We start from the raw sequence: 25,656 nt of genomic DNA, 5'->3' as shown, positions 1-25,656 counted from the left end.
AAACTAGAAAGACTTGACCTCAGAACAATAACATGAACTACATATTCTGATTTAATAACACAAAGAGGACGAAAACGATCCACGTCCAACCCACGCGAGCTACGACACAAACGAACTAGAATTGCATCATTGCAAGCCCGTCACACCAGCTCTTTAAACTAAAGAAGAGCCTTAACTTTCCAAAGTCTTCGCCAAAAGGGAAGGAGTAGCAGTGAAGTAGACATCTCGTACAACACTTATTGATGGGCCTTGAAAGCATAGCCAAATTTGGTGGAATATTTTCCATTCGAACAAGCTTTACTAAAACACATCATCATGTGTAATATAGAGAGAAAGAGGAATAGAAATAATGCATTACACAACATGAGTGAAAAATAGAAGATAATACCTCATGTCTCAATAATAAGACCCATCATAGGTTAAATAAGAAACATTATGCACATCCACCACAAAAGCAAGAAGAACTCTACTCAAACGAGAAGAACTCAAGAGAATCCAATTATTACGTCAAACCCTCACATGAGAGTCATCCCCAATCCTCCAAAGAAACCCCTTCCTAAAATCCATCTCGTTTGAAAAAATTTAGTCTACACATAGCTCGGCCTAAGCCCTTTATAAGCCCTCCCATAAAGATCACTTGGGAAAATAGACAACCTTAAACACTTGCCCACAGAGAGAAGATGGACTTTTCAAATGTCACCACCGATTCTTAGCAAATAATGCACTAGTAAATATCTTAAAGTCACATAAGCCAAGACTCATGTTTGCTTTGAGAAAGCAAAATTTAGACTACTTCAAGAAGTGCATCCCTCTCTTGGACACATCCTCACTCCAATACAATTTGCTTGTTAATCAGCATCTTAATATTGTAAGTTTTTTTATAAAATTAATTATTATTAACCATTGATATGCATTATGCATATACACAACACAACAATATTATTTTTTATAAAATTAAGTTACTTTTATAACATAAAAAAAGTGAAAATAGATATAATTCGAAAAAAAAAAATTATATTATATGAGACATTGTTGTTGGGGGTTTATACAGATTAGGGTTTATGGTGTGAGAGCAGAGTCCCAACACCAACAAGCAAACATGAGCAACGAAGGAGAAGAACAAGCAAAGCCAACAACCACAAGAAGAAGAATCAACCTGGTAGCAGGTTCATACGAGCGATTCATATGGGGATTCAATCTCAATCCCAATCGTCAAACCCTAAAACCCATCTTCTCCTACCCTTCCCACCTCTCCGTCATTAAAACCCTCGCCGTCTGCGGCTCCGTCGTCGCCTCCGGCGGCACCGACGACACCATCCACCTCTACAATCTCTCCAACGCCTCCTCCCTTGGCTCCCTCCACGACCACTCCGCCACCGTCACTGCACTCGCCTTCCACTCCCTTCCCAATATCCCTCACCCTACTACACTCATCTCCGCCGACGCTGATGGCTCGGTCTGTATCTTCGATGCAGACAGCTTCGTCCACCTCAAGACGCTTCCTATCCACCGCAAGGCCGTCAATGACCTCGCCCTCCACCCCTCTGGCACGCTTGCTCTCACTGTTTCCCGGGATCGGTGTTTTGCCATGGTTAACCTTGTTCGCGGACGCAGGAGCTTCTGTTGCCGCCTCGATAACGAGGCTACTATCGTCAAATTCAACGCTGCTGGTGATGCCTTCTTCATGGCTGCTGATGAGACTGTCTCTGTTCACCAGGCTGAGGACGCGCGCTTGTTGTTCCAGTTGCAATGCCCGAAGCGGGTTCTATGTGCCGCGCCAGATAAGGTTTGTGTTCTATCTGTGTTTTTTCAGAATTTATATCAACTAGTTTTTTTGTGATCACATGATTATTGATGCTATGTGGAGGGAAATTATGTCAAAGTTGCATTACCAATGTTTTAATTCAATTTTGATGTCTTGCCCATGTTTTGGATTTGCAATTAGCAGTAATGATTCTGATGTATGATGAGGTTTGTTAATAGGTTTGGGGCTTGGAGTTCTGGATTAGGTAGTTTAACTTTAAAACAGGAAATGAAAGAAAAATTGTTGTTTTCTTGTAGCAAAGGGTATGCCACTGCATGCATGTGATGCTGTTAAGTAATATGTTAACCAGAAGTGGGAGGTGCTGTTCTGCCCTTCTGGGTTATGATAGGATTTGGGATCTGTTAACAACAAGTGTTTGCTGGATTATTAGTATTAAAGCAGGGTTTAACCATGCAACTTTCACGAACATGAGAGGAAAAAAGTATGCTTTATATATGATGCATCTGTAAAGTATTGTGTTGGTTAGTGACGCTAGTATGATTTCCTACAGATATACAACTATAGGTATATCATGTTTTTTCCCAGTCTCTGCCAGCTTCGGTATATATGAAGGTTATTGAAATCTCAACCTTTTATTTCTAAAGTATTTGTGGGAAACTATTTTGTTGGTTAATGGCAATGGTGCTGGTGTGATTTTATACATATATACAACTATAGGTATAGCATGTTTTTTCTAGTCTTTGGCCAGCTTCAGTGGTGAACTGAACTATCTGGGGAAGAGGAGATAACTATGTGCAATCTTGCATCACTATACAATGTTCTCTGGAATATATTTATTTGAGGGGGTTGGGTTTGAGGATAGGAACTTTTTCTAATTCAACAACTAAACAGGGGAGCGTAATTCGTGTACTGCTATAATTCAAGGAATGCTATCTGAAATATTTCTTTGACAGCTAAAATTTATTTTATTTGCAGAATGGTCTTCTCTACACAGGCGGTGAGGACCGAAATATCACAGCATGGGACATAAAAAGTGGAAAAGTTGCATACAGCATAGAAGAAGCACACACTGCCCGTGTAAAAGGTATTGTTGTCCTTGGAGATTGTGATGGTGCTACGGAGGGTGATGACCCATATCTAGTGGCATCTGCATCATCTGATGGTACTATACGAGTCTGGGATGTTCGAATGGCTGCCACAGAGAAGCCAACTCCACTAGCTGAGTGTAAGACAGAGTCAAGGCTGACATGCCTTTCTGGATCATCTATGAAATGTAAGTTGTAAATACTGAATCCTTAAATATAACTTTTGCTCTTATTTCCTTATTTACCATTTCCCATCCTATTGCTCCTCCAAACTGCTTTTTTTGCTGCATGGTTTGTTTCACTAAGACCCAACATGAGCAGTCTTTGTTCATGAGTTTACTGTTGTTATTTATAACCTTAATAAGCGCCTTTGAATTTTACAACTAAAGGTTTGGTCAGTCTTGGTTTCTGGTGAAAGAAGTCTTGGTTTCTGGTGAAAGAAAAGGGGCGCAGGGGGGGCATCCTACCTTGATACTTGAGAGTAGGCAAAGGAGAAAGCTGTTTAAAGTACCATTAATCAGTTGAAAACTGTAAGAGGAAATCTTATTGAAGGAAACAGAAGAAGGGAAACACTCTCAAAACGGATTCAAACCAAACTTCATTGCTGAAACATAGTAGTCAATAGCGCCCTATAGCGGCGTAGCGGAGCGGAGCGCCTCCCTGCCGCTATTGAGATAAAATAGCGGCACACTTCACAATAGCGGCCGTAGCGGCCAAAATAGCGGGAAATTGCGGCGCTATATGGTCGAAGGAAAAAATGACTCAAGCCCCTCTGTTTTAAATCATTGGGGAACCTTTTTAGGAGCATTTTAGGACTTCTCAGGGCCATTTTAGGTCAAACTTGAAAGAATGGAGCTTCATTCATCATTCAGATTTGCAAGTCCGACTTCTTTACCTTGCTTTTGAGTTGTTTTTAGTTGTGTGTTATTGTTCAAGACTCTTGATTTTTATTTCTATTATGAATGTTATGAATTTTAGGCAATATTTGACATTGTTTGGCATTTATATGTGTATAGTATAAAACTATTAATTATATAAAAATGTATATAAAAAATCTAAATAGCGGCCATCCCGCTATGCGCTATCCCACTTTTGGGGCCGGCCGCTACGCGCCGCTATCCGGGATTGACTACTATGTGCTGAAATAGTAATTAGATATAACCATGCAAACAGGCCAAAATGTTAAATTTTACAAAAAAACAGAGCTTTTGTTTGACTTTGGAGTTCAGGAACTTCTTTCTTCTGCAACATGTTCATTTCGTTGTATCTCTACACTTGATCAGATTTTAGCTGTGCTTTATTTTTGCTCGTTTGTTCTGTATCATGATATATTTTCAATTTTCCTCTCTGCAGTGATCCCCAAGCAGGGAAAGGGTAATCCAAAAGTAGAAGATCAAATGATGGAAGGTGAATAGGGCTCTGGATGGCATGCTTGAGAAAATTGTTTTGCTTATTGACTAATGCAGCTTTAACCGTTTGGAGGATTCAACTAATGGCATTGCATTGAGAAATCTCTAGCTGCTTACACCCGGCTGATTTTATTTATCAGTTGCAGCACTCGCGCAAATACATATACACACAACTGCTATCTGTTTTGTGCCATTTCATTCTGTTATCTGGCAATGCTTTGTATTGTCTATTTTTGTGTTAGAGTTGAGTGTTCTGAAAGTTGAAACAGACGAAGATTCATATACTGTTAAATTTTCATCTATAGAATATTTCTCTTTTTATCTATTATTAATGAATTTTGTATTGTCATAATTTCTTATGCTTCTAATTGCTGGGATTAGGAAAATTCTCTCATGTTAAAATTTAATGTCTATCTATCTCTTCATATGCACCTATTGAATGAATATGTATAATACTATATAAGTGGAAGAGAGAGAGATAGATACAATGTTGAACTTGAAATTCTCAGGTGATATGAGAGAAGGATCCGAACCTCCTACCACTCATGCGTGACAGAGGTAAATGTAGATAGGGAAACAACTAACCTCATTTGATTGCAATTTGAAAGTTTATCTAACTGTAACACATTTCCACCACGATTATTTTTTACCAAATGCCAAACCAATAAACTAAACTGAAATAAAGACGGATACATTAACAAAACGATATAGGGATGAGGAGGAGACAAATGATACACTCGGTGACTCGGAACTTTTTGGAATTGAAGATCTATCTTAGGACTTGAACACCAAGTGGGATAACTAGCATACTTGGTATCCAATAATTTAAACTTCCAACTTTTGAGGTCAACAATCTGTTTTTATCTTAACCATAGTTTCAAATTTCAAATTTTTCTAAAAGCTAAACCATGGATTTCCTATAATAACCTTGTATTGAGTGGAGATATGGAGAAGACTAGAAGGTAAAAAAAAAAAAGTTTCTTTGAGATCAAAAGATTCATTTTCCTTGTTTAATTCCCTTCAATGATTGCATGAAAAATATAGCTATGAAGTATGAGTTGATGATGGCTGAGGACAAATAATTCCCTTGCCTATTTCCCTTAGCTTGAATATTCACCAAAGCTCCCTCTTAGTTTTGTGGTTCCATTCATCATGATCCCATAATCAATTAGTAACAAGCAATGCATAGCTTAGTTCTATCAATCTTGAACAGTATTTTGTTTGAAAAAAGAGTAAGGATTTGTTCAATAGAGCATCAGAATATCATAGGAATTTTTTTTTTTTGGAAAGTTAAAGGCTAACAGCAATATAACTACATAAGTAAAATAAACTACAGCATTCTGTAACACCCTTGATTCATGAATGTTTCAAACAATTAAATTTTATAAAGTAAGAATAACAAGTGTCAGTTTGGTTTCACTATTTAGAGTAAACATATTCCCGACTTTGCATACAGGGGCTGTTCACATGACAAAACTGCTATTCCAGGCAATAATCCTTCCGCCAAACACAATGGTATCTGTTGCTGATAGTTTGATAAAGAGATTTAAGATGTGTGTTCCGTTTGTCTACGGCCGTGTACTTTTCCTTTCGACCTATCATCGGAAATTAGGAATTAAGTGGTGAATGTGGTTTATCAGATGCCATGTCTTAAAAGGTTCTTGAGTAGATTCATTTACAATTCACATCCCTTAAATGATATGAGGCTCAAAGAGTTCAAGATCATCCTCCAGATCCCCTGCTTCCAACTCCATTACTTTCAATATCGAATATATATCCACCGATCTTGGATGAGATTGATCTGCAACACGAAACTCGTGTACTTGTCCATTTGACTCGAGCCAGCTACAACCTGGTGTTTTCTTTAGTCCTCTATCTCTGAGAAAACTCCTCATTTTAGCAACCTTGTCCCACTTTCCTGCTGCAGCATATATATTGGAGAGTAACACATAGTTTCCAGCATTTTTAGGCTCCATATTTATGAGCTTCTGAGCTGCAACTTCTGCTAAACGAGGATCTGAGTGCATCTTACAGGCACTCAACAAGGGACCATAAACTCTGGCATCTGAATTCAAGGGAACAGTTTCGATTATTTTGCTTGCTTCATCAATTTGTCCAGCGCGTCCTAGTAGATCAACCATACAGGCATGGTGCTCCTGACTAGGTTGGTAACCATATAGGTCCACCATCTCCTTGAAAATCTCTTTCCCTTTATCAACAAGGCCTGAATTGACACAAGCCGTGAGCAGCCCAAGAAACGTAACCTGGTCCGGTTTAACATTTGATAGTTTCATTTGGTTGTAAAGCTCAAAACATTGAAACCACTCTCCATGTTTGGAATAAGCACTGATCATGGAGTTCCATGCAATTATATCTTTATGGCTGCTTTTGCCTTCATCAAAAAGCTTTCTTGCCATCTCTATGCATCCACATTTCGCGTAGCTAGCCAGAAGTGATGTCTCAAGGGATTTGAGTGAATCAAGGCTTGCTTTCAGTGAATACCCATGTAAGTATCTTACATAATGCAATGCTCCAATCTTTGCAAATGTAGGCAAGATGTTAATCACTATAATGAAGTCAACTCTAGTACCACATAACTTCATTTCTATGAATAGAGATAGAGCCTCAAGACACTGGTCATGAACTGCATGTGCTTTGATCATTGCACTCCATGAGACCACAGTCTTGTCCGTTATCAAGTCAAAAATCCTCCGTGCCGAATTTAAGCCGTTACATGCAGAATACATGTCAATAAGAGCATTATGAACAGATACCTGATAATCAGAACCATTTCTTATCACATGAGCATGCATTTGCTTTCCCCACTCAGTATGTTTTAACTGTGTTATTGAAGAAATTGCAGGGATTGCCGTGAACATGTCAGGTCTAACCCCTGATCTAACCATACAATATACAAGCTCTAAGGATTCCTTAGGGCACCCATTCCCCGCATATGCTGAAACCATTATGTTCCAAACTACAAGGTCATTCCTAGGCATTTTCTCAAACATCAGTCTTGCATCTTTTAGACTACCCAACTTCACATACATTGATAACAATGCAGTATTCACAGTTAATTCTCCACACAAGTTGCTCACAATAATCAGAGAGTGGAGGGCTTGTCCTATCTTCAACAAGTGCAAATCAACAGTTGATCTTAACAAGTTAATCACAGTAATTGAATTAGGTTGGATGTTCTCTTTTCTCATCCTAGAAAAGAGCTGAAAGCATTCCTCCATTTTCCCACTCTCAAAAGCCTGAGAAATCATGTTATTCCAATAAGCCAATTCTGTCACAGACATTCCTTCAAGTGGTTCATGTGCATTCAGAAAACCATTTTTTTCATACAGCTCTACCAAACAGTTTCTCACCAAGTCAAATGCATCCATACCCAGTTTCACTATCTGCGCGTGAACCATCTTCCCTTGTTCATGAGACACAGAAAAGCAAGACCTCAAAACAAATGAGCAACTCTCTTCATCTGGGTACATGGATTTCTCAACCATTTCTTTATACAAAAAGAGGGTCTTCTCATGTTCACCAAACTGAGACAAGTTTCTTAAGATTGCACTGTATATAACTGAATCAGGGTTTTCAGTGAAGTAGAAGACTTTCTGGGATAAACCTGGGAGTCCAAACTTGGTATAACAATCCATGAGTTTGGAGCTAAGGGATGAGTTTTGGTGGAGGCCATGGAGGAAGAACCTGGCATGGATTTGTTGAAGGTGTTGAGGTTTGGTGCAGAGATCTAACAAAGAGGAAGTGGTGAAAAACCTTGTCTGGAAGGGTGCAACAATGTAGGGGATTTTGCGAATGTTAAGGAGATGAAACAAATTGTGAGTGCAGAGCATGTCAGGCAGAAGAATCTAAACAACATCGTACGCTAGTCACTATATACTCCCAAGAGTGAATCCGAGAATCTAAAAAGTTATTTTTTGGGTTGATAAATATTTAATAATGTTGTTGGTCCACTTAAAATGAGTGATATTTGAATGAATTTAGTCCATAACCATAGTAAAATTGGGTGCCTACTAGGGTGGGGAAGTTTCAAAATGGTCCACCGGTGGACCATTGCCTAGAACCGTTGGATGAAAGAATCTAGGAATATTCTTAAATTTAGTGGCTAGGATTGAATTAGTGTTAGAGGAGTATGATTGTAATACTACCATGTCTCTCTCTCGCTTACCAAAAAAAAACCACGTCTCTCTCTCAATAGACCCAGAAAGCCAGAACCACCACCGCCGTGCAATCTCCAACGTCGTGGCCACTGCCGTTTCGACCCACGACGCCACAACCACCGCCACCACCGGATCTTCTCCCTTCTCACCTACCACAACAACGCCTTCAACAATATCCCTCAGTTGCAGTTTCAAATCTGGGTATTTTTGTTAGGTTTTTGGGTGAGGGAGGGATTGAGTAATAGCATAACAGATCCACCAAGCCACCTCAAAGAGCAGAACAGAGGAACTTGAACTTCGCCTTGCTGACATCGCGCTTGGCGACGAGCTTGACGGAATCGACCATGCTGGCATACTGCTCACACGGAGAGCGAATCAGCGATGGATTTGGAGGTCCCAGGCGTGGCTTGCTCGCCGGCGATTGGGGCGGCGGTTTTGTCGACATGCGCTTTGGTCTCTAAGGGGGTTCTGGGTGGGCTCGCAGATGGACCAGACGCGGGCTTGAGGGGTGGGTGGCACGCGATGGCCGGTTTTGATGTTCTGTGTATTACGTGTTTTCCTCCCCCACCATGCTCTGTTCTCTTCTCTGTTTCTTGTTCTTTGGTGTTTTGAACTGTATTATTGTTTCTTCCCTGTACAAGAAGTGTTTGAAATTGCAAGCAAACCATGGAAATTTGGATTTTGGGTTTGGGTTTCGACTTGTGTTGGTGCCATGACGAGGAATATGAATCAGTATTGTGTTGGTGTTCCATTGTTTCTGTGCTTGGTGTTAGCTGTTGGTGCGGTGGTGTTTGAGGTGGGTGAGGACTGAGGAGAGAGGTTTTTTTTTTTTACAATTTAATTTTTTTTATATTCTTATTTTGTAAATTACTACTATGACCATTGGTCCACCGGTGGACCATTTTGAAACTTCCTCACCCTAGTGGGCACCGTAAAATTGTAAGAACACCTTTACTTTTTGGGAAATAGGGGTATGTTTGATTACAGTTTTAGTTTTCAATTTTAAGTGTCTATTTGGTTTTCAGCTAGGAAGTTTATTCAAAGCGTTGTAATTCGATATCACGATTTTCAATGCACATTTAGCCAACGAAATACACTTGTTGGGTTGAGTGAATGTGCTTTCACATTCACCCAACTGAAACCAAACATGCTCTAAAACTTAGAAACAATTTTTTTTTTCAGAAGAAGGAAATAATCTTTGCTCAAGTCGGAGCTCCGCTCACTTTGCCACGAGCCTGACAAGAGCTTATGGAGCATGCTGACATGATGATTGATGTGTCAGCTGAGGGATTAAAATCAAAAAAATTCAATGTTAGAGGGATAAAAATGTATTTAATATTTAAAACTATATTTTCTCCTCCACAGAAAATCACAAATTTCTAAACCTACTCCTAATTTTAGATAATCCCCTCAGCTTGGAAACTGTAAACCCGACCCGAACATGAGCCTCATCTCCTTCCCCAGCATCAAAGAGTAATTGTAATGATCCAAGTTATGAGGGCGACCGTAACCCCCCACTTGAGTTAATGGCGTTACCTCACTCAATAAGCCAATGATGACACTTAATAACATCATCAATGTGCCATGAAGCCATCAGAGACCCCCAACAACCCAAGGGACAAGATAAGGTTTTATAACGGGCCTCCAACCCAACTATTGGAGCACTTTCACTCATTACGAATTTTGGACTCTAGGGCTAAGTCATGTTGTGCACTCTAGCCTACCTTTGGTATTTGGAGGAAACATCTTGTGTACCCAATCCTGGTTGAAGGATGAGTCACATTCCAAGTGCTATAAGCTAAAACACTTTGGACTTTAGGGGATGTGTACCCTTCGAGTTTGACGACCCCAAACCCGGCTCAAGGACGAGCCACACTCCAAGTCCTTTGAGCTCAAACGCTTCGGACACGAGGGGTTGTATACCTTCCGAGTTTGGCGACCCCAAACCCAACTCAAGGATGAGTTACACTCTGAGTCCTTCAAGCTCAAACGCTTTGGACTTAACGGGTTATGCACCCTTCGAGTTTGGAAACCTCAAACCAGGTTCGGGCACGAGCCTCACCCTCTTTCTCTTTCCCAACACTAAAGCCTAACCATAATCGTCCCAGATACAAGGGAAACCGTAACCCCCCCCCCCCCCCCCACTCCCCACCTGAGTTAATGGCGCCACCTCATCTAATAAGTCAATGATTAGAACACCAGCAGTGCGCCATGAAGCCACTAAAAACCCCAACAATCAGTAATGGATCTAAAAATTTATTATTGTGAGAGCAATGTTCACATATAAATTTGTAACATAAAAAATATAACATATTACTATTAAAAGTTTGAGAAATACATCAGTGTGAGACATTTTCTACTATGTAGAGCATTTATTATCTTAATATCTTAATACTCTATATGATATAATTTCTCACCTTCTTCACCAATTAGCACTTTATACAAGACTTTAAAAAAAATTAGCACTTATACAAGGAGCTTTATTTCTAAATTGAATTAATGCAACTAAGAAATGATTTATTTCTAATGATTCCAAACACGATATTTTAAATTTATTTTATTCTTATAAAAAACGTTAATCAGTTTTGCACAAATATAGAAAGAAACCATTCACAAATTTGATAAAAACAAATCAATTAATAATGACTACATATATGTCTGTCCACCTGTGTGGAGATAAAGACTAGGCATCACAAGTCAGTATCTCATGAATCATGACACAAACTTTGTTGGCCAAATGCACACCTCTCGATTTCCTAATCCATAATCCATACTCCGAGTCGGCGAGTCTCATTCACACCATTAAATTTTGCCAACAAAAGAAAACCAACCCAAAAACTCACCATAGAAAAAGGAAGAGATGTGTCCCTTCCTCACACCCCACTGCCCCATCACCCCTAGTAGATTCCAGCAGATTTTGAATCTTGAATTCTTAATCCCTTACCAAATAATGAATGCCCCACTTGCCTTGGCTCACCACAGGACATGATTCCCCTCTCTTACAACAATACACAATATGGTTTTTAAAAATAAAATGTAACACTTTCCTCTATACAATATGGTAAAAAACTAAAAATAGTAAGAATATATAACACTTTCCTCTTCACAATAGTAATGAATGCCCCACTTGGTTGTGAATACTCCTTTCTTACACAAGTCACAATGTGATTTCAATCACCGAGCAACCCGCTTGACCGGTAAGCAGGATGAGACGAGTCAGCCAATTCAATTCGTTGATTCAAATTACTCTTAAATTTAGTTGATCAACCTGCTAATTCGGAGAGTCAGACAATCCAATTCATGAGCCGACTCGTTTTTGTTTTGGGCCGACCCACTTATTATCAATTATGTACTTTTTTACTCACAAACCAATTAAGCAGGATGAGCTGACATTTCCAACTCATATTCTATAACGGGTCCAACTCGACTCAACCCGGTACATGCGGTTGAAAGCGGGTGGGACGAGTCGGCTTGCGCCGCCGCCCTACACTCCCATTATTTTTTTAATTAAGAATTAAAATAAGTCATTTTAACCTTGACTCCCATTGTTTTACATGACCATCACACTTCCCTCTTCACAATCACATACATACACTGCAGTCATTTGCAGCTGCACAAAAGCCAAATGACACTGGTGACTGCACAATTTGTCTTCTCTTCCCCCTCACCCACCATTTCTTATTAACAATTTCAAACCCAGAATCTCTCTTTCTCTGCATCTTTCTCTTCCTTCTCCTTTTTCTGCAAACTGTAGCTTTTACTTTCAAGTCTACATCTTTGTCTTGCCCACTCTAGAAAAGAGTAAAAAGAGCAAAACACAAAGGTAACATCGCACTATTTGTGGCCTCCATTTTCCAAACCCTCCTCAATCATGCCATCAGGTGCTAAGAAGAGGAAAGCTGCCAAGAAAAAGAAGGAAAAGGGAACCAATACCACCCCATCAACCAACAACCCTCAAGGTACTCTCTTTCAGTTCCCCCCTATGCATGCATAGCCTTGTCCTTTTCAATTTTGGTGTTTTTGGTCATTTTTCTTGTCTTTGAATATAATTAGGTTGTGATGATTTGGGAATATTCACCTTGCATTTAGATTGTGCTGTGTGTTTTGAATAATTTATTGATTGATTATGTTTAGGGTAGTTTAGGCATGTTAATTCTGTTCTTTGATTGATTGTTGGTATTGGAATTGATTGGTTTTCAATGAATGAATTTTAGGAGATAATGAGTTGAAGTCCCAATCTCAAGATGAGAGAGGAAGTGATGGCGGCGAGGGTGGTTCGCCCGCGTATCGCGATAGTGAGCATGCATTCGGTGGAAGGAATGAAGATGTGGTGGAAAGTGATCCACCAGCTGCTCAGCCTTCTGCTGCTGTTGCCAATGACATTAAGATTGATGATGAAGAAAGAGGTGGTAAGGATTTGATAGCTGAGAAGAGTGATGAGGGCAAAGATGTAAGTGTTGACAATGTTGAATCTGCTAAAGGAGTAAAGGATTTCAAAGCTGAGGAGAGCAATGATGCAAGTGTTGTCCACATTGAGTCTGCAAAGAAATCAGATTATGTGAATGGGAGCTCTGGTGGGATTTCACATGATGAACCCTTCACTTTCACTACGAAGAGCTCAAAGGATGAGCCCTATAATTCTGTAAAACCGACAGTTGCTTTTGATGAGTTGGTTAAATCCATTGATTCTTCGCATGCCAAGATGGCGTTGATTGCTCAAAATGCTCCGGTCGAGGAGACTGTTAATGCAGTTGTGGAATCTTCTGCTGGTTCTTTTGAAGCGGTGAGCTCTGCATCTGTGCTGAAAAGAGATACTGGAAATGCTTTAGTAGAGAAATCAGTGGGCTCTCAAGTAGGTTCAACTGATATTGCCGGGAAGAGCAACGAGGATAAAGTATATCCATTTTCTGATGAGGATGCTAGAGCATCAAGTTTGGAGGAACCTAGGCCAAAGAAATTTGACCTTAAAGTATCAGCATCAGTATCTCATGGTCGTAACCCTGAATCTACCAATGGTGCAGAACATGCTAAAGATTCTGAGACTCCAGAATGCTCTGAAAATCAGGTTTTGCATTTTTCTCATATTTTGTGCTTATGTTTGTTTCATTTGACTTAGTTTGCGTTTTTTTTTTTGACAATTATTTTAAATGTTTTTCCTTGCTGAATTTGGTCTGTAGCCTCTAGTAGCATCAGCTCCACACATGGTGCAAAAAACCTCATGGTTGAGTTGCTGTGGACTGTTTGAAGTTCTATCAGGCTCCAGCAGATAATTTCAGGTTAGGAATAATTTACGTGGATAAATTATTTTTTTGAAGTCTGAACTCCCTGCCCCAACTCAACTTTTACTTTCCATTTTACGATATGCATTTGCCCCCTCCCTCATGCTTGTTTATGATTGTCTTTTTTGCTTTCCATGCTCCGTCGTCATTGCTCAATGCTAATTAGTTTTATTATCTTCAAATCGTGACTTTTATTTAGGTTTTTAAAAATTTGATAGTGCTATTGTGTTCAGTAATTTAACTTTGTTGAATCTCTTATTTCTGTTTTCATGTTATGAAGTATATTCTGTTCTTGATGGTTATGTATTTCATCCATTGATGAGATATAACATATCTCAGGACTCAGGAGATAACATATCTGTGCCCACTGAAAGTCTATATCAGAAAATGAGAGTTTATCATAATTAACAATATATGGAAATGAGAGTGTATACTGTATCATAAATAACAATATATAGGCATCCTAGTTACCATTGGAAATTGAATAGTGGAATATGAAAAGATTCTGTTGATGTATTTTTACCTAGTTTTATATGTGAAAATGATATAGTTCCTCCATTATTTGTATTGACTAGTGTAACCCTTGTAACACTAGTATGAATATACCTTCATAACTATTTTCCGCTCCTGTTTTCTAATGTGTAAGAGTGTTGTAAAATGGGTGACATGGCTTTTACACCAGCTGCAACTAAGTTCTCTGATTAATTTTTTTTGTCAGATATTTCAGTTTGTATATTTCTTCGACATTTTGATTAGTCATGATCTTTCTCATAGCCGCATGAGGCCAGTAGCTTGTTTTGTATGTTAATAAAAGAAACAATTTAATCTTCGAAGATTTTATTAATGGAGTTTCACCCAACAAATTTTTGTGCTGATTCAGCCCTTCCCCTCATTTGCATATGACTGGTACGGTGGTACCTGCTCTGGGAGTCCCAGCTGCGGATTTTTTTCTTTTCTTTTCATAGATGTATTTTTTTCAACCATTTGCTCTTGCTTTTGTATTATCTTGTTGAGTCCTCATAGATATTTTAAGCTGCGTTCTAGTTCATCTTCGTAGAGTAAATGTCAGAGCTGAGACAACAGACTTTATGGATTTCATGAATCATAAGACTTCTTGAAATAGCAGAATTGTATGTGTAACAATGTATTGCTTTTATGTCAAAAAAAAAAAACAATGTATTGCTTTGTTTGCAATGCATGCTTATAATTTCCCACATTGCATCCTACTATCATTCAAATGATGAATTGTTTTATGTTCTTGCTATAAGGCTGACTTTGGTGATTATTTTAGTATTGATGCATACATTGTGAAATTGAGAGTTGAGTTTTGTTGACAATCTCAGCCTTGTTCTTCTTGCAGAAAAATACAAGCAGGCTCGAGGATCTCATCTGATAGTTCAAATCTGTGAAGACTTGGGATTTGGTTTAGAAATTTTGTGGTATTTTGATTTACATGTGTTCTATAAGATTTTCCAAAAAAATAATGGGCAACAGGCCCTACCATATACTCCATATGAGATTTATGTACAATGAGGTTTACTGTAGTTATTGTGTTAGCAACAGTTTCAGCTCAATGTACCTGGGTTTTTCAAACTTCTTCAAACTACATTTTTTGAAGCCTGCAATCGTTTAATACATTTTTAACCTCTTAGTTTTACAAATGCGTGGATTTGATCCATGTAATTGCTTCAATCAAGTCATTCTAAGAGCGTGTTTGGAACATCGTTCAATTGGCCTCACGCACGTCTTGGAACATCGTTCTATTGGCCTCACACACGTATGCCAGAAGCAACGTATTGGTGCGCCCTCGGAGTGTGTGTGAAACTCGAACATTTTGGTGCGTTTGCTGAAATGTGCCTTTGAGTGTGTGGAACTCAATTCCAAACATATACCAAGGTAGCGTTTGGAAAAAGAACGGAACATAACGGAACAGAATAGAACGGTATGAAACAGGATAAGAATGTTCTGTATGCTGTGTTTGGCAGACACATCACAAATAGAACAGAACATAAAATTAATTACAAGTATACCCCTATCATGTTTTAAAACAAAAAAATTGATTGAGTTGTTTATCAAATGTGAAACGGCTGGAAACTTGCACCAGCAATCTTCATCTTATTATACATGTTTGCTAATTATTCCATTACCTTTTCTTCTTCATTAATATATACATCAAAATAACATTACAATTTGCAGTAGCGAGATTCAATTAAAATAGAATTGCAAGATTCAATTAAAATAGCATTTTCTTTGAAACCTAAAATAGCATTGCAGTAGTGAGATTGCCCCTTTTCTCTCGTGATTAGCAGATCTCATGTGCGCAGTATATGTTTGACAGAAATAAAGATGGAGGAAATGGGGGAGGTGCGTGGTGTATGATCATGGAAAGAGAATTGAAATGGGTGACGGCTGTACAGATGAGATGAGCGTTGAGTGAAAAACAATTGGAAATAATAGAACAAATTTATGGGTAATTTGGTATTTTAATTTAGTGTCATGTTATGTTCTCTTCCGTTCCACCCTTTTTCAGGGAACCAAAATGTCCCGTTCTTGAAGCATTATGTCCTGTTCTGTTCCCTCTTAAAACATGACAAACACGGAACTGAACAAATATGTCCCGTTCAGTTCCGTTCCGTTCCCACATGTCTACCAAACGCTACCCAAGTGTTTACAGTATTATCAAATTTGTCACGATTTACATTTAATAGCTTACGTTTAAAGGCTTTAATAACAGTAAGACATTGAAGAAGGATATAAAAAAATACAAGTTATATTCATCTTCAATTTTTTTTTGTACACAACTTAAATAATACAAATCCAATCATGTAAAAATAAATCAAACCACAATGAAGTTTGTAAATGGGAATACTTAGATGGACAAAAAGAAAATGAATAATTCAAGGAGGTAAGAAAAGGAGAAGAGACGAGGGGGGGAAAATAGACAATCACATCAACACATTCAATCAACTAATATGAAGTTTATCTCCTTGGTGATGCAGCAGCAGCATAAATAACAGCTATGTAGAAAAGCTGTGTGGCTGAGAGGATAATCAGAAAAGCCTCCATTGTTTTCTGCAAAATTGGACAATTCAAACCTCTTGTAAAGGGAAACATTCTGGCACTTGGGAATCTAGAAACTAAAATTAAATCATAGATAAGAAAATGATAGTAACTAAATAGATTTTTCCTATCTTACCAGGCGGGCATTTCTGACGTTAAGTTCAATCTCTTTGCATGCAAATCTGCATAAGATTATATTCTAGCTATATTAGTAAATGTGACACTACCCAATTTCTAATTTTTTATATCAATGCAAAGCAGTTGGTCAGAGGAGGAGGAAGAGGTTACCCCATGGCAAGAAGTGTAAGAGACCATGCAATGACAGCAACTGAAGCTGCAGACGGCAAGCTCTCTGAAGTCCATGAACGGATATGATTAAGCCCTGAAATCAGTGATCCAGCCCCTACAACTCCAGCAATCAAAGCAAATGTGACAAAGAATCCAGTGGCAGCATTTCCCATAGGGAAGTGTATGGGTGAAAAATGAGCAGGAAGTTCCAATCCTTGACCTGCATACATAGTTCCTCCTCTCACAACATAAGCATGCTGAAGAATTAAAATTACAAAGATTACACATGCTTCCATGTCTTAGAATTCAGGTGAGGCCTAACTCTTGCTCAAAAGCTAGCTCTGGTGTGCTTAGTGGGACAAGAACCCTTGCCTGATAAGAAGCTAGCTTTTGAGGCAGAGTTAGGCTACGTAACTTGGATTCTAAGATCATGAAGGAAAGATTGGAGACACATCACCTATAATAAAACCATAATCTATTGCTCTGTTCATGGCCCATGCACCAATGCCCAAAACTATGACATACATGCAGAAGTTGAGCCCCAAAAGAAGTGTAGCAACTGGCTTCATCTGCTCGTTTGCCATCTCTTTTCTGTGTGGTTTGGATAAGGAAAAAGCTGGTTTAGACAAACAGAAAAAGCTAAGCCTAGGGGAATTTCAGAAGCTTGAAAAGTTGTGAAGGAAAGCCTCGAATTCAGAATCAGGATGCAGTGTTTTGTGCAGGAGAGTACTCTTAATATATAAGAGAAGTCATGAAAGGTTTGGTTCTTTACTTGCTAAGGCTGCTAGTTCAAAAGGCCTATGCAGGGTTGTAAAGATTATGTTTCATGCTTCAAATTCAAGGCAAGAGAGGAAATATGCTTGATCCTGATTCTTACTTGCTTCTCATTTCCGAAGTTTCTATAATTTAGGTTCTTAGAATTAGTGCCTTGTTGATTTGCTTAGTTGTTTGTTCTAACAGGCAAGTGATATTCTTTGCCTTTGGTGGACTCTTCTTACATACCTTTGTTCTTCTTTTAAAAGGCTTATACAGTTACACTGTATGTGATCATTGTGCAAGCATTTTATTATCTAGTTATGTTTATGAAATAGATTTTTTTAATTAAACAGTTTTTTTTTTTGGATAAATAGTTCTTTTTAACCTCCAGAGTATTTTTTGAGTAGATAGTTTTGTAGAACAGAACTATTATTTGAAATGCCAGTTTGTATTTTCTTTTCAACTGATATAATGGAGATTGCATTATGAATGTATTGCTATTTGCTAACAAATTTTGTTTTTGAAACTAGCTAACTCATTTTCTTTTCTACTGATATGATTGCATTATGAATGTGTAGCTAACTCACAACAAGCTAGTGACATCTTTTAACTAATGAGGGATACGATGTCAATTTATTACGATCAAAACACAGATGGAGCAGATTATTTTTTCTTATCACAATATTAAAAAATTACATTAGTGGCCAAAAAATTCATGATTCTGTGAAGATGTACACAATCCATAACTTCGTAGTCACGAGCATCAGCAGAAACATTGTCCTAGGATTGAACAACTCGTTCAAATTAAATGCAATGTTCCAAGAAGCATTTCAATTTTTATAATTGCAAAATTTCAATTTTAACCAGCAGCAAAATTATTCTCCAGCTCAGCTCTGCCAATAATTCTATTCAACGCCACCAACAATTGGCATTACCTCAGATCATGATTATGCTGAAGTTCAGTCTAACCATCATAGAAGGTGAATGGAAACACTTTATAGTCAATTTATTCTAAATGAACAAAACTAATCAGAGATTTTTTACTTTATTAAGAATTATTTAGACATTGACAAAATAAAAACCAATTTTTAACTTAAATATCCATGCAGATTTTTTTTTCTTTAAAATCCAGTTCAATAGTTTGATCTAAGCTATCAATTATTTAGAGTCTGGTAAACATCACACATCTATCTAGCAATCATTAGACCATACGAACAATCATCTAGTAAGCTACTACCGAGAAGATCTATGCACCTCAAAAATGTTGAACTTAAAATCTAACCAAGATTATCAAAATAAGGATAGAAAGTATTGTGATAGCAAGATAACAAGCAACATACTAAATGTAGCAACTGGTTTTGAGGAAAAAACAACAAAATTGATCCAAATCAAAGGTGTCAACCGAATCTCACTACAAAACATAAATAAATTTCCATAACATTCAGATCTATTCATCCTCCTGGCTGCGAAGTCTGGCAGTTTTGTTTGTCACCACAACATCAAGCTGAGCAGCTCTCTCAACAATGTCCTTCCTCTTCCTGGTAGAAACATTGTGAGCAATCTCGGCACAGTATGTCCTGAATTAACAGAAAACAAAGGGGTTATACATAAGATAAGTTGATGCAAAGCTTTTAAATTACAATCCAATGAGTTGCAATGAAAAACTTCAAATCTTCACCTGTTATGCATCATGAGAAGCTCAAGGTCCTTCACATTGTGCACAACAAATTTCTTGAAACCATTGGGCAGATAATGGCGGGTCTTCTTGTCTGAGCCATAACCAATGTTGGGCATCAAAGTGACACCCTTGAACTTTCTCCTGACCCGAGAGTCAATACCCTTGGGCCTGCGCCAGCTTTGCTGTTAAAACAAAACAAAACAAAGTTATGAACAACTTCAAGTTCAATCAGTTCAAACCAACAATGTTAAGTAACATGAACAATCAATCAGGTGAATGGGTTAATACCACACAGACACACATAATTAAACTAGTGGTAATAAAAGGGAAACTAATAGAGCTTCAGCACTAATCTAATAAGAAGAAAAGTTCTCAATTACAGGAGGAAGACTCATTTTTGAAAACAAAACCTTCAGTTTAACTTAACAAGTATGAATTCTAGGATCACACAAGGATCATATTGAAAGAAAGCCAACTGTGTCCAGGTAAGAAAACTCAATATATCCCTTTCAAAAATACCAAGCTAGTTCTATAACAGAATACCAGACCATAAAACACAAACAATGAACAAACATAAATGATATTTGAAGATTCACACCAAGACAAAAATACATTCACAAGTTAGAGTACGGATCTGCAATCTCAGCCGAAAGATGGTGATCTTGGTATAATAATCACAATATATTCATTATATTAAGGAAATTTCATCATTGATTGCAGAACAGTACTAAGCTCTAAACATAAATCCATAAAAACAATTGACAAACAGAAAATTAAGAAACAAACACCTGGGATACAACAAAAAAGCATCAGCATATCAAAAACAAAATAGACAAACTTGCAAGAGATCAGATGGTAGTGCATGTTATTAATCATCATTCAAATACAGAATAGATGGATAAAAATCATCATATCTCTTTGCAAGTAATACCCAGATAAAAAAACACAAAACACCAACAATTCACAAGTAAATCTAAGCTTCAAAAAACATTTTCCGAACAAAAAAAACACACCCATGAATTCAAAACAAAACAGAGCAAAATCAAGATCAGATAAACATGTCAGTCACCATGTTACACCTCGAGGTGCAAATTAAGACTGGGGCGACAAAACCTATCATCATTTCAATCCAAAGGGTACAAGAAACAAGTAGAACAGAAATCGAAGCATAAAACAAAGCACTGTGAAGATTAGAAGGGGTAGTGTGGTTACCTTGACGCAGATCTTGCGATCACTCTGAGGGCGGATGAACCTCTTGACCCTCTTCTTGATGATCTTCTTGGTGAGCAAAGGGACCGCCATTTTCACTTCACTGCGTCTGCGAGCGTGATTAGGGTTTCAGAGTTTTGCAACGAAGCTTTATATATAAGGGTTGAGGTGAGAATAGGTCTAGGGTTTGCGTAACATGGGTCTTGTTTTCTTTTATTCACATTGTAGTGGGCTTGAATTTTAGATTAGAGGCCCAAATAATTATGTCAACATTATTTGTTTCTCAATAATTATTTCAAACCTAACCTTAAAATTTAAAAACATACACTTTCTTTCTTGCACATCCTTTAAATAAGTAAAAAAGGTTTATATATGCATTCCTTTTTACCATATTTTTCGGTATTAATCAAGGTATCTTTATAGTCGATAGATGTGAGATAATCTCTTCTTCACTGTCAGCATAATAGGAGGCTGGTGAAAAAAAAATTTCAATCGCAAGAGTTGGAAATCGAACTCTCAACCACTTACTTAAGGGACAAAGTGTTGAATCACTATTTCAAAGCTAGTTAGGCCCAGTTTTGAAGAGCTTATTTGAGCTTATCTGACAGCATAAGCTCTTATGCAAGTGTTTGAGAGGGTTTATGCAAACAGCTTATGACCTGCCATAAGCTCTTTTCAGCTTATTTTCATAAGCTACTCAAGATAGCTTATAAAAAACAGCTTATGCTTATATACAACTTATTTTTAATTTGTTTTAATAAATTTTTAAAAATAGCTTATAAATAAGTGCTTATGACCATAAGCGCTTAATTAAGCTGTTTTTCCAAACAGGGCCTTAGTTTAATACTAAGTTTACATGAGTATTAAACATCAATAATACTAGGTTTAATTACATGCTTATATTTTGCATCAATTCAATCAAATTTTATGTTATTTAAGTCCTATCACCGCGTTTATGTTGGGTTTGAATTGATATTACTTTTACCTTAGACCCTAAAAGAAAAATAATTGGTTTAATCCAAAGTATGAAAAATTGGACCCAATAAAAGTTATATAGAGTATTCATGGATAGCTCACTTCGTTCTTTAACCATGATATTAAGGGTTCGATCCTCACCCATTGAAATAGATAGTATATTATGATTGTTGATCAACGCTTAGTGCGAGCACTCACGATAAGAGAATTAATCATTGCTGTCGGCGATGGATACTCTAAGCTCTCTAAAAAAATTATATAGAGTCAAATGAAAGAAAAACAAAATTTGTCCTATCTCAATCTAAAATTTGTCCTGACATAAGTTGCTCTAAAAAATGGGAAATAAACCTACAAAAATGAAATGGACTAAATAATGTTGTAAATTAAGGCTAAAAGGATCAATAAGTTCTAACACAACTGGTACATAACTGAATTACCTTTTTATTTTGATAGATAAATGTTAGTTATTAATTGTTAGTAAATTAGTTCCTTCATCAGGGTTTGAACATTGGTCCCTCCCTTCAACACCCTTCATTTCTCTTAGCACACTAAATGAGTAACCTATCCCTCAGATAACTGAATTACTTAAGCATCTATTATAAGGTTTGACTCTAAACAGTGTGTATAAAAAATAATTTATTGAGAGAGATCTACTCATTTAATATAATCTTCCTAGGTCGGATTTAAAGCATAAAAAATAAGCATGAATTTGGAACTTTGGATGACACGTTGTTTGGTTGGGGGCATATGCAGCATGTTTGGAGATAACGTGAACGGGCTAAGCCAAACTTGCGCAATTTGTTATGCAATTAATATTCCACATTCACATGTCATGTGACTCATTGGCTTAATTTGGGGTTCATTCAACACACTGAAGAATATTCACCCTCTTTTCAGCCAATTGTCGAGTTTTGAGAATGACATTACCAAAATAATATATTCAAAAGAGAAAAAATGGATTTTGTTGCTGGATGACATAATATGTTGTTTAAATTTGGTTGTATTTTTTGGTGAATAAAAAGCTTTATAGACAACTCTGAACTATGCCGCATAGAGTTATAAAGCTATTAAGTATTAATAAAGATATACTGTACCACCGATGGATATTATCTGTGTACTATATGCTATCTTATAGTTCAAGGCATGCATATATGTAATCTATAGCTGTCTTATAGGAATGTGCCTATAACTTGTTTTTTTCTTCCGCTGAAACTGTATATAAGTTTAATTTTCGGTGTATAATAAGTTCATTTGGGTAAATTTATTACTATTAGAGTTAGAGAGGTCTAACTCAACCCAAAAGCTAGCTCAAGAGTTGAAGTTTCCACATATCTAACCAATGTAGGACTCTTACACACACTATCACGCCCAGAGTTGGACATATGGAGCGTGGAATGAAACATGTGACCCAAATATGGAGAATCAACAAATAGATCTAGAATAGGCTCTGATACCATATGGAATTAGGAGGCCTAACTCAACCCAAAAGCTAACTCAAGAGTTGAGGTTTACACAACCATTTATAAGTGCTTGATTGACCACATCTCTAACTAATGTGAGACTCTAACATTTATCAGTCAAATCCCTAATAAAATTGATATGAACAATAATTGAAACATTTGATTAATTGTGTTAACTCTCAGTTCACTTTTGGATGAGATAAAGTATCACTTTAATCATTATGGCTAATCAACACGTTGTCCATTTTACCGTGAACCCTCTAACTTGACCAGGAAGATATTGGGCCTTATAACCATTTCAGCCGGCCAGAATAAAATCCTCATCTTAACATGTAATGTAATGCAATGTCAAGTTTAACAAGTTCATGACAAATACAATGGAGCGTTTAATAATGAGATGTTTAGTATGAGATGTTGTGCAGATAATTCGATATAAACAATCCTTTTAAATTTCTAATTAAATTTCAAAAAACAAAAGTTTTTCTTAGTGTCAACTCACGACAAACTACACTAAAATTTTCTCACCTACTCGGTCTCTTTTAAGTTATTGAAACTTGAACCATTATGATTAGTGAGTAATCATGTTTTGCAATTATGTTTTGATCATAAATACATGCAATAATATTGCGACTTCCATTGTAACCGTTTTTTTATAATTTCTCACTTTGTTCTACCTTTCACACATGCTCATGTTTCTTATTTTTGAATTCTTTTAAATTGGGGTGAAAAAAGATTTTGGAAAGTTTTCCACTCCTTCCCCCCCCCCCCCTCTTATAAATGTTGTTTAAACACATCATTTTTATACACCAATCTTTCATACTCGAACTCTCTTTAACTTCTCTCGAAAGAGAATTTTTACGAGAAGGTTCTAAATGTTTGTCTGATAGTTCATCTATCTTCTTTCTTTCAAACCTAAGAATTTCCTTTCTTTAGGTATACTTCCTTTCTCTATTTTCCATTTCCTTATTTTCAATAGTTAAAATTCATCGAATAAGGGAAAATGGGAGTAAGGATAACAATAACGATAACCCTAATTTAGAACTTACAAGTGAAATTTCTACAACCCCTTACAAAATGTATAACCTCTTCCAGTAATAATAGAGAGGGTGGATTTTTTTCATAGGACATCTAATGATCTCAATAAGGAGTTAATAGATATTAATTATTAAGGATCTTGAGAGTGATGGGTCGTCGAAAGGGTGTTCAACTTGAAATTCCTTCTTCTACGAAAGAAAAGTTTGGATAGATAAAGAAGTTATAGGTAAGAAGTGCTCATTCCCGCTTGGATATGAGAGATGCAGACGCGCAAAGCAAAACCCACGTTCCAATGAAAACCTAGCTCAAAGCCACCACCAGTAAGCTCCCAAAACCTGACAAAAATAAGAAAAGAAGGTGTAGTGAGGGAAAATACTCGTTGAGGAACAGAAAAATGGCAAGCAACCGCAAACGAAAGTCGAAGACCACCACACAATCTTTGCTTGCCAGGAAAAAGAATCGTCGCAACAAAAGAACAGAGAAATAACATAGAGAAAACAAAATATGTGAAAATGAAGGAACCCTTCTTATTTTTACACAAAGGGGAGGGGCACAAAGGTTGATGCCCCCCATCATTGTGAAATTAAATTCGCGCGGGAGTTGAAGCGTCGCCACCAATCACAAAGAGGCACACACTTTTGAGCAGTGAAACTGTTAGGCACACCCAATTGAGTACTACAATGCGGAACGATACACATCACTAATCATCATGAACTTGTGCACATGAAACTCATACCTCTCACCATCAACTTTCACTCATGCCAAGAGTTGAGAGATTACTATTCCAGTTCTCAGTTAGTGCATGTCTACCGGTACTTGGCGACCACATATTAACCAAAGGAAATGAAATGCTATCTCTCGTCATTGCTTCTGCTTATGTCAAGAGTTGAGAGACTACTATTCTAGCTTCCAATTGATGACATGAACAATGCTGCACATCTAGCGTTTGCCAAAGAGTAACAACAAACACCCAAACAACCAACGAGTATAGATAAGGGAGCAGATCAATCCGATTGACCTATGTCGATGAACCTCATGAAGGAACATTTACTTTTCATTACACGCTCTTATAAAAGGATTGCAACTACCGACCACGTTTACACACAATGTCGATTATTGTGTTGCGATAAGTGTATGTCCTGCCATCCTTGGCAAATCTCCATTTGAACCCCTACTAAATCACGAGCGCATGCACCCCCATTACCAATCGTCATTTATGATTATTGTATATTGCACAACTAACCATGCTCCTTTGAATATGATTTCTGCTCAAGGACTTGATACTGTACGCAAGCTCGCAAGCTCTCTTCTAGTTGTTCGATTAAACTGCATTTCAGACAACCCAATTGTTTACCCCAATCACAACACCTCATACCCATCATGAGAATCCATCTAACCTCAAATTCTCCTACCTCGAAACCCTCAAAACTCGATCGTATAAAAGGTGGTGGAATCCATGATCCACAAGGTACACATGAT

At 37.4% G+C, this 25,656-nt stretch overlaps 5 protein-coding genes and 3 non-coding genes across 8 annotated transcripts; 2 read left to right on the top strand and 6 right to left on the bottom strand.

The window, feature by feature from the left end:
• The first annotated feature begins 1,040 nt into the window (after positions 1 to 1,040).
• Positions 1,041 to 4,611, top strand: LOC130725900 (uncharacterized). The gene is made up of 3 exons (XM_057577090.1): positions 1,041 to 1,786; positions 2,741 to 3,038; positions 4,204 to 4,611. The coding sequence occupies exons 1-3, from the start codon at positions 1,100 to 1,102 to the stop codon at positions 4,263 to 4,265; spliced, it is 1,047 nt and encodes a 348-aa protein (XP_057433073.1). The 5' UTR covers positions 1,041 to 1,099; the 3' UTR covers positions 4,266 to 4,611.
• A 960-nt stretch (positions 4,612 to 5,571) lies between these two features.
• On the bottom strand, positions 5,572 to 8,143 carry LOC130721919 (pentatricopeptide repeat-containing protein At1g11290, chloroplastic-like). The gene has a single exon (XM_057572504.1). The coding sequence runs from the start codon at positions 8,108 to 8,110 to the stop codon at positions 5,951 to 5,953; it is 2,160 nt and encodes a 719-aa protein (XP_057428487.1). The 5' UTR covers positions 8,111 to 8,143; the 3' UTR covers positions 5,572 to 5,950.
• Positions 8,144 to 11,929: 3,786 nt separating this feature from the next.
• On the top strand, positions 11,930 to 13,713 carry LOC130724117 (uncharacterized). Its single transcript, XM_057575289.1, has 3 exons — positions 11,930 to 12,396; positions 12,652 to 13,502; positions 13,615 to 13,713. The coding sequence occupies exons 1-3, from the start codon at positions 12,309 to 12,311 to the stop codon at positions 13,705 to 13,707; spliced, it is 1,032 nt and encodes a 343-aa protein (XP_057431272.1). The 5' UTR covers positions 11,930 to 12,308; the 3' UTR covers positions 13,708 to 13,713.
• Positions 13,714 to 16,470: 2,757 nt separating this feature from the next.
• Positions 16,471 to 17,785, bottom strand: LOC130723638 (membrane protein PM19L-like). Its single transcript, XM_057574745.1, has 4 exons — positions 17,522 to 17,785; positions 17,065 to 17,284; positions 16,913 to 16,958; positions 16,471 to 16,788 (listed from the first exon to the last, which is right to left on the bottom strand). Exons 1-4 carry the CDS (start codon positions 17,646 to 17,648, stop codon positions 16,696 to 16,698), a joined length of 486 nt encoding a protein of 161 aa, XP_057430728.1. The 5' UTR covers positions 17,649 to 17,785; the 3' UTR covers positions 16,471 to 16,695.
• A 1,297-nt stretch (positions 17,786 to 19,082) lies between these two features.
• LOC130723639 (60S ribosomal protein L32-1) lies at positions 19,083 to 20,871 on the bottom strand. The gene is made up of 3 exons (XM_057574746.1): positions 20,711 to 20,871; positions 19,499 to 19,680; positions 19,083 to 19,397 (listed from the first exon to the last, which is right to left on the bottom strand). The coding sequence occupies exons 1-3, from the start codon at positions 20,798 to 20,800 to the stop codon at positions 19,268 to 19,270; spliced, it is 402 nt and encodes a 133-aa protein (XP_057430729.1). The 5' UTR covers positions 20,801 to 20,871; the 3' UTR covers positions 19,083 to 19,267.
• On the bottom strand, positions 20,134 to 20,217 carry LOC130727110 (small nucleolar RNA Z196/R39/R59 family). Its single transcript, XR_009015147.1, has one exon. It is a non-coding gene; the product is annotated as a small nucleolar RNA Z196/R39/R59 family (small nucleolar RNA).
• On the bottom strand, positions 20,341 to 20,417 carry LOC130727109 (small nucleolar RNA Z195/SNORD33/SNORD32 family). Its single transcript, XR_009015146.1, has one exon. It is a non-coding gene; the product is annotated as a small nucleolar RNA Z195/SNORD33/SNORD32 family (small nucleolar RNA).
• LOC130727135 (small nucleolar RNA U31b) lies at positions 20,544 to 20,625 on the bottom strand. The gene has a single exon (XR_009015171.1). It is a non-coding gene; the product is annotated as a small nucleolar RNA U31b (small nucleolar RNA).
• Positions 20,872 to 25,656: the final 4,785 nt, after the last annotated feature.

The sequence above is a fragment of the Lotus japonicus genome, chromosome 6, assembly GCF_012489685.1.
Source record: "Lotus japonicus ecotype B-129 chromosome 6, LjGifu_v1.2".
Lineage (NCBI taxonomy): Eukaryota > Viridiplantae > Streptophyta > Magnoliopsida > Fabales > Fabaceae > Lotus > Lotus japonicus.
Note: the sequence above shows the minus strand (reverse complement) of the source record. Positions and strands in the feature narration are given on the sequence as shown.

Excerpts from the sequence above, each read along its gene's own strand:
- LOC130725900 (XM_057577090.1), top strand. The coding sequence starts at position 1,100 with ATGAGCAACGAAGGAGAAGAACAAGCAAAGCCAACAACCACAAGAAGA. Across the intron at positions 1,787-2,740 it reads TATGTGCCGCGCCAGATAAG|AATGGTCTTCTCTACACAGG; the intron begins GTTTGTGTTCTA and ends TTTTATTTGCAG. Across the intron at positions 3,039-4,203 it reads TTCTGGATCATCTATGAAAT|TGATCCCCAAGCAGGGAAAG; the intron begins GTAAGTTGTAAA and ends TCCTCTCTGCAG.
- LOC130724117 (XM_057575289.1), top strand. The coding sequence starts at position 12,309 with ATGCCATCAGGTGCTAAGAAGAGGAAAGCTGCCAAGAAAAAGAAGGAA. Across the intron at positions 12,397-12,651 it reads ATCAACCAACAACCCTCAAG|GAGATAATGAGTTGAAGTCC; the intron begins GTACTCTCTTTC and ends AATGAATTTTAG. Across the intron at positions 13,503-13,614 it reads CAGAATGCTCTGAAAATCAG|CCTCTAGTAGCATCAGCTCC; the intron begins GTTTTGCATTTT and ends TTTGGTCTGTAG.
- LOC130723639 (XM_057574746.1), bottom strand. The coding sequence starts at position 20,800 with ATGGCGGTCCCTTTGCTCACCAAGAAGATCATCAAGAAGAGGGTCAAG. Across the intron at positions 19,681-20,710 it reads ATCGCAAGATCTGCGTCAAG|CAAAGCTGGCGCAGGCCCAA; the intron begins GTAACCACACTA and ends TTGTTTTAACAG. Across the intron at positions 19,398-19,498 it reads CTTCTCATGATGCATAACAG|GACATACTGTGCCGAGATTG; the intron begins GTGAAGATTTGA and ends CTGTTAATTCAG.
- LOC130723638 (XM_057574745.1), bottom strand. The coding sequence starts at position 17,648 with ATGGCAAACGAGCAGATGAAGCCAGTTGCTACACTTCTTTTGGGGCTC. Across the intron at positions 17,285-17,521 it reads AGATTATGGTTTTATTATAG|GTCAAGGATTGGAACTTCCT; the intron begins GTGATGTGTCTC and ends CTATGTATGCAG. Across the intron at positions 16,959-17,064 it reads CTTACACTTCTTGCCATGGG|ATTTGCATGCAAAGAGATTG; the intron begins GTAACCTCTTCC and ends AATCTTATGCAG.
- LOC130721919 (XM_057572504.1), bottom strand. The coding sequence starts at position 8,110 with ATGCTCTGCACTCACAATTTGTTTCATCTCCTTAACATTCGCAAAATC.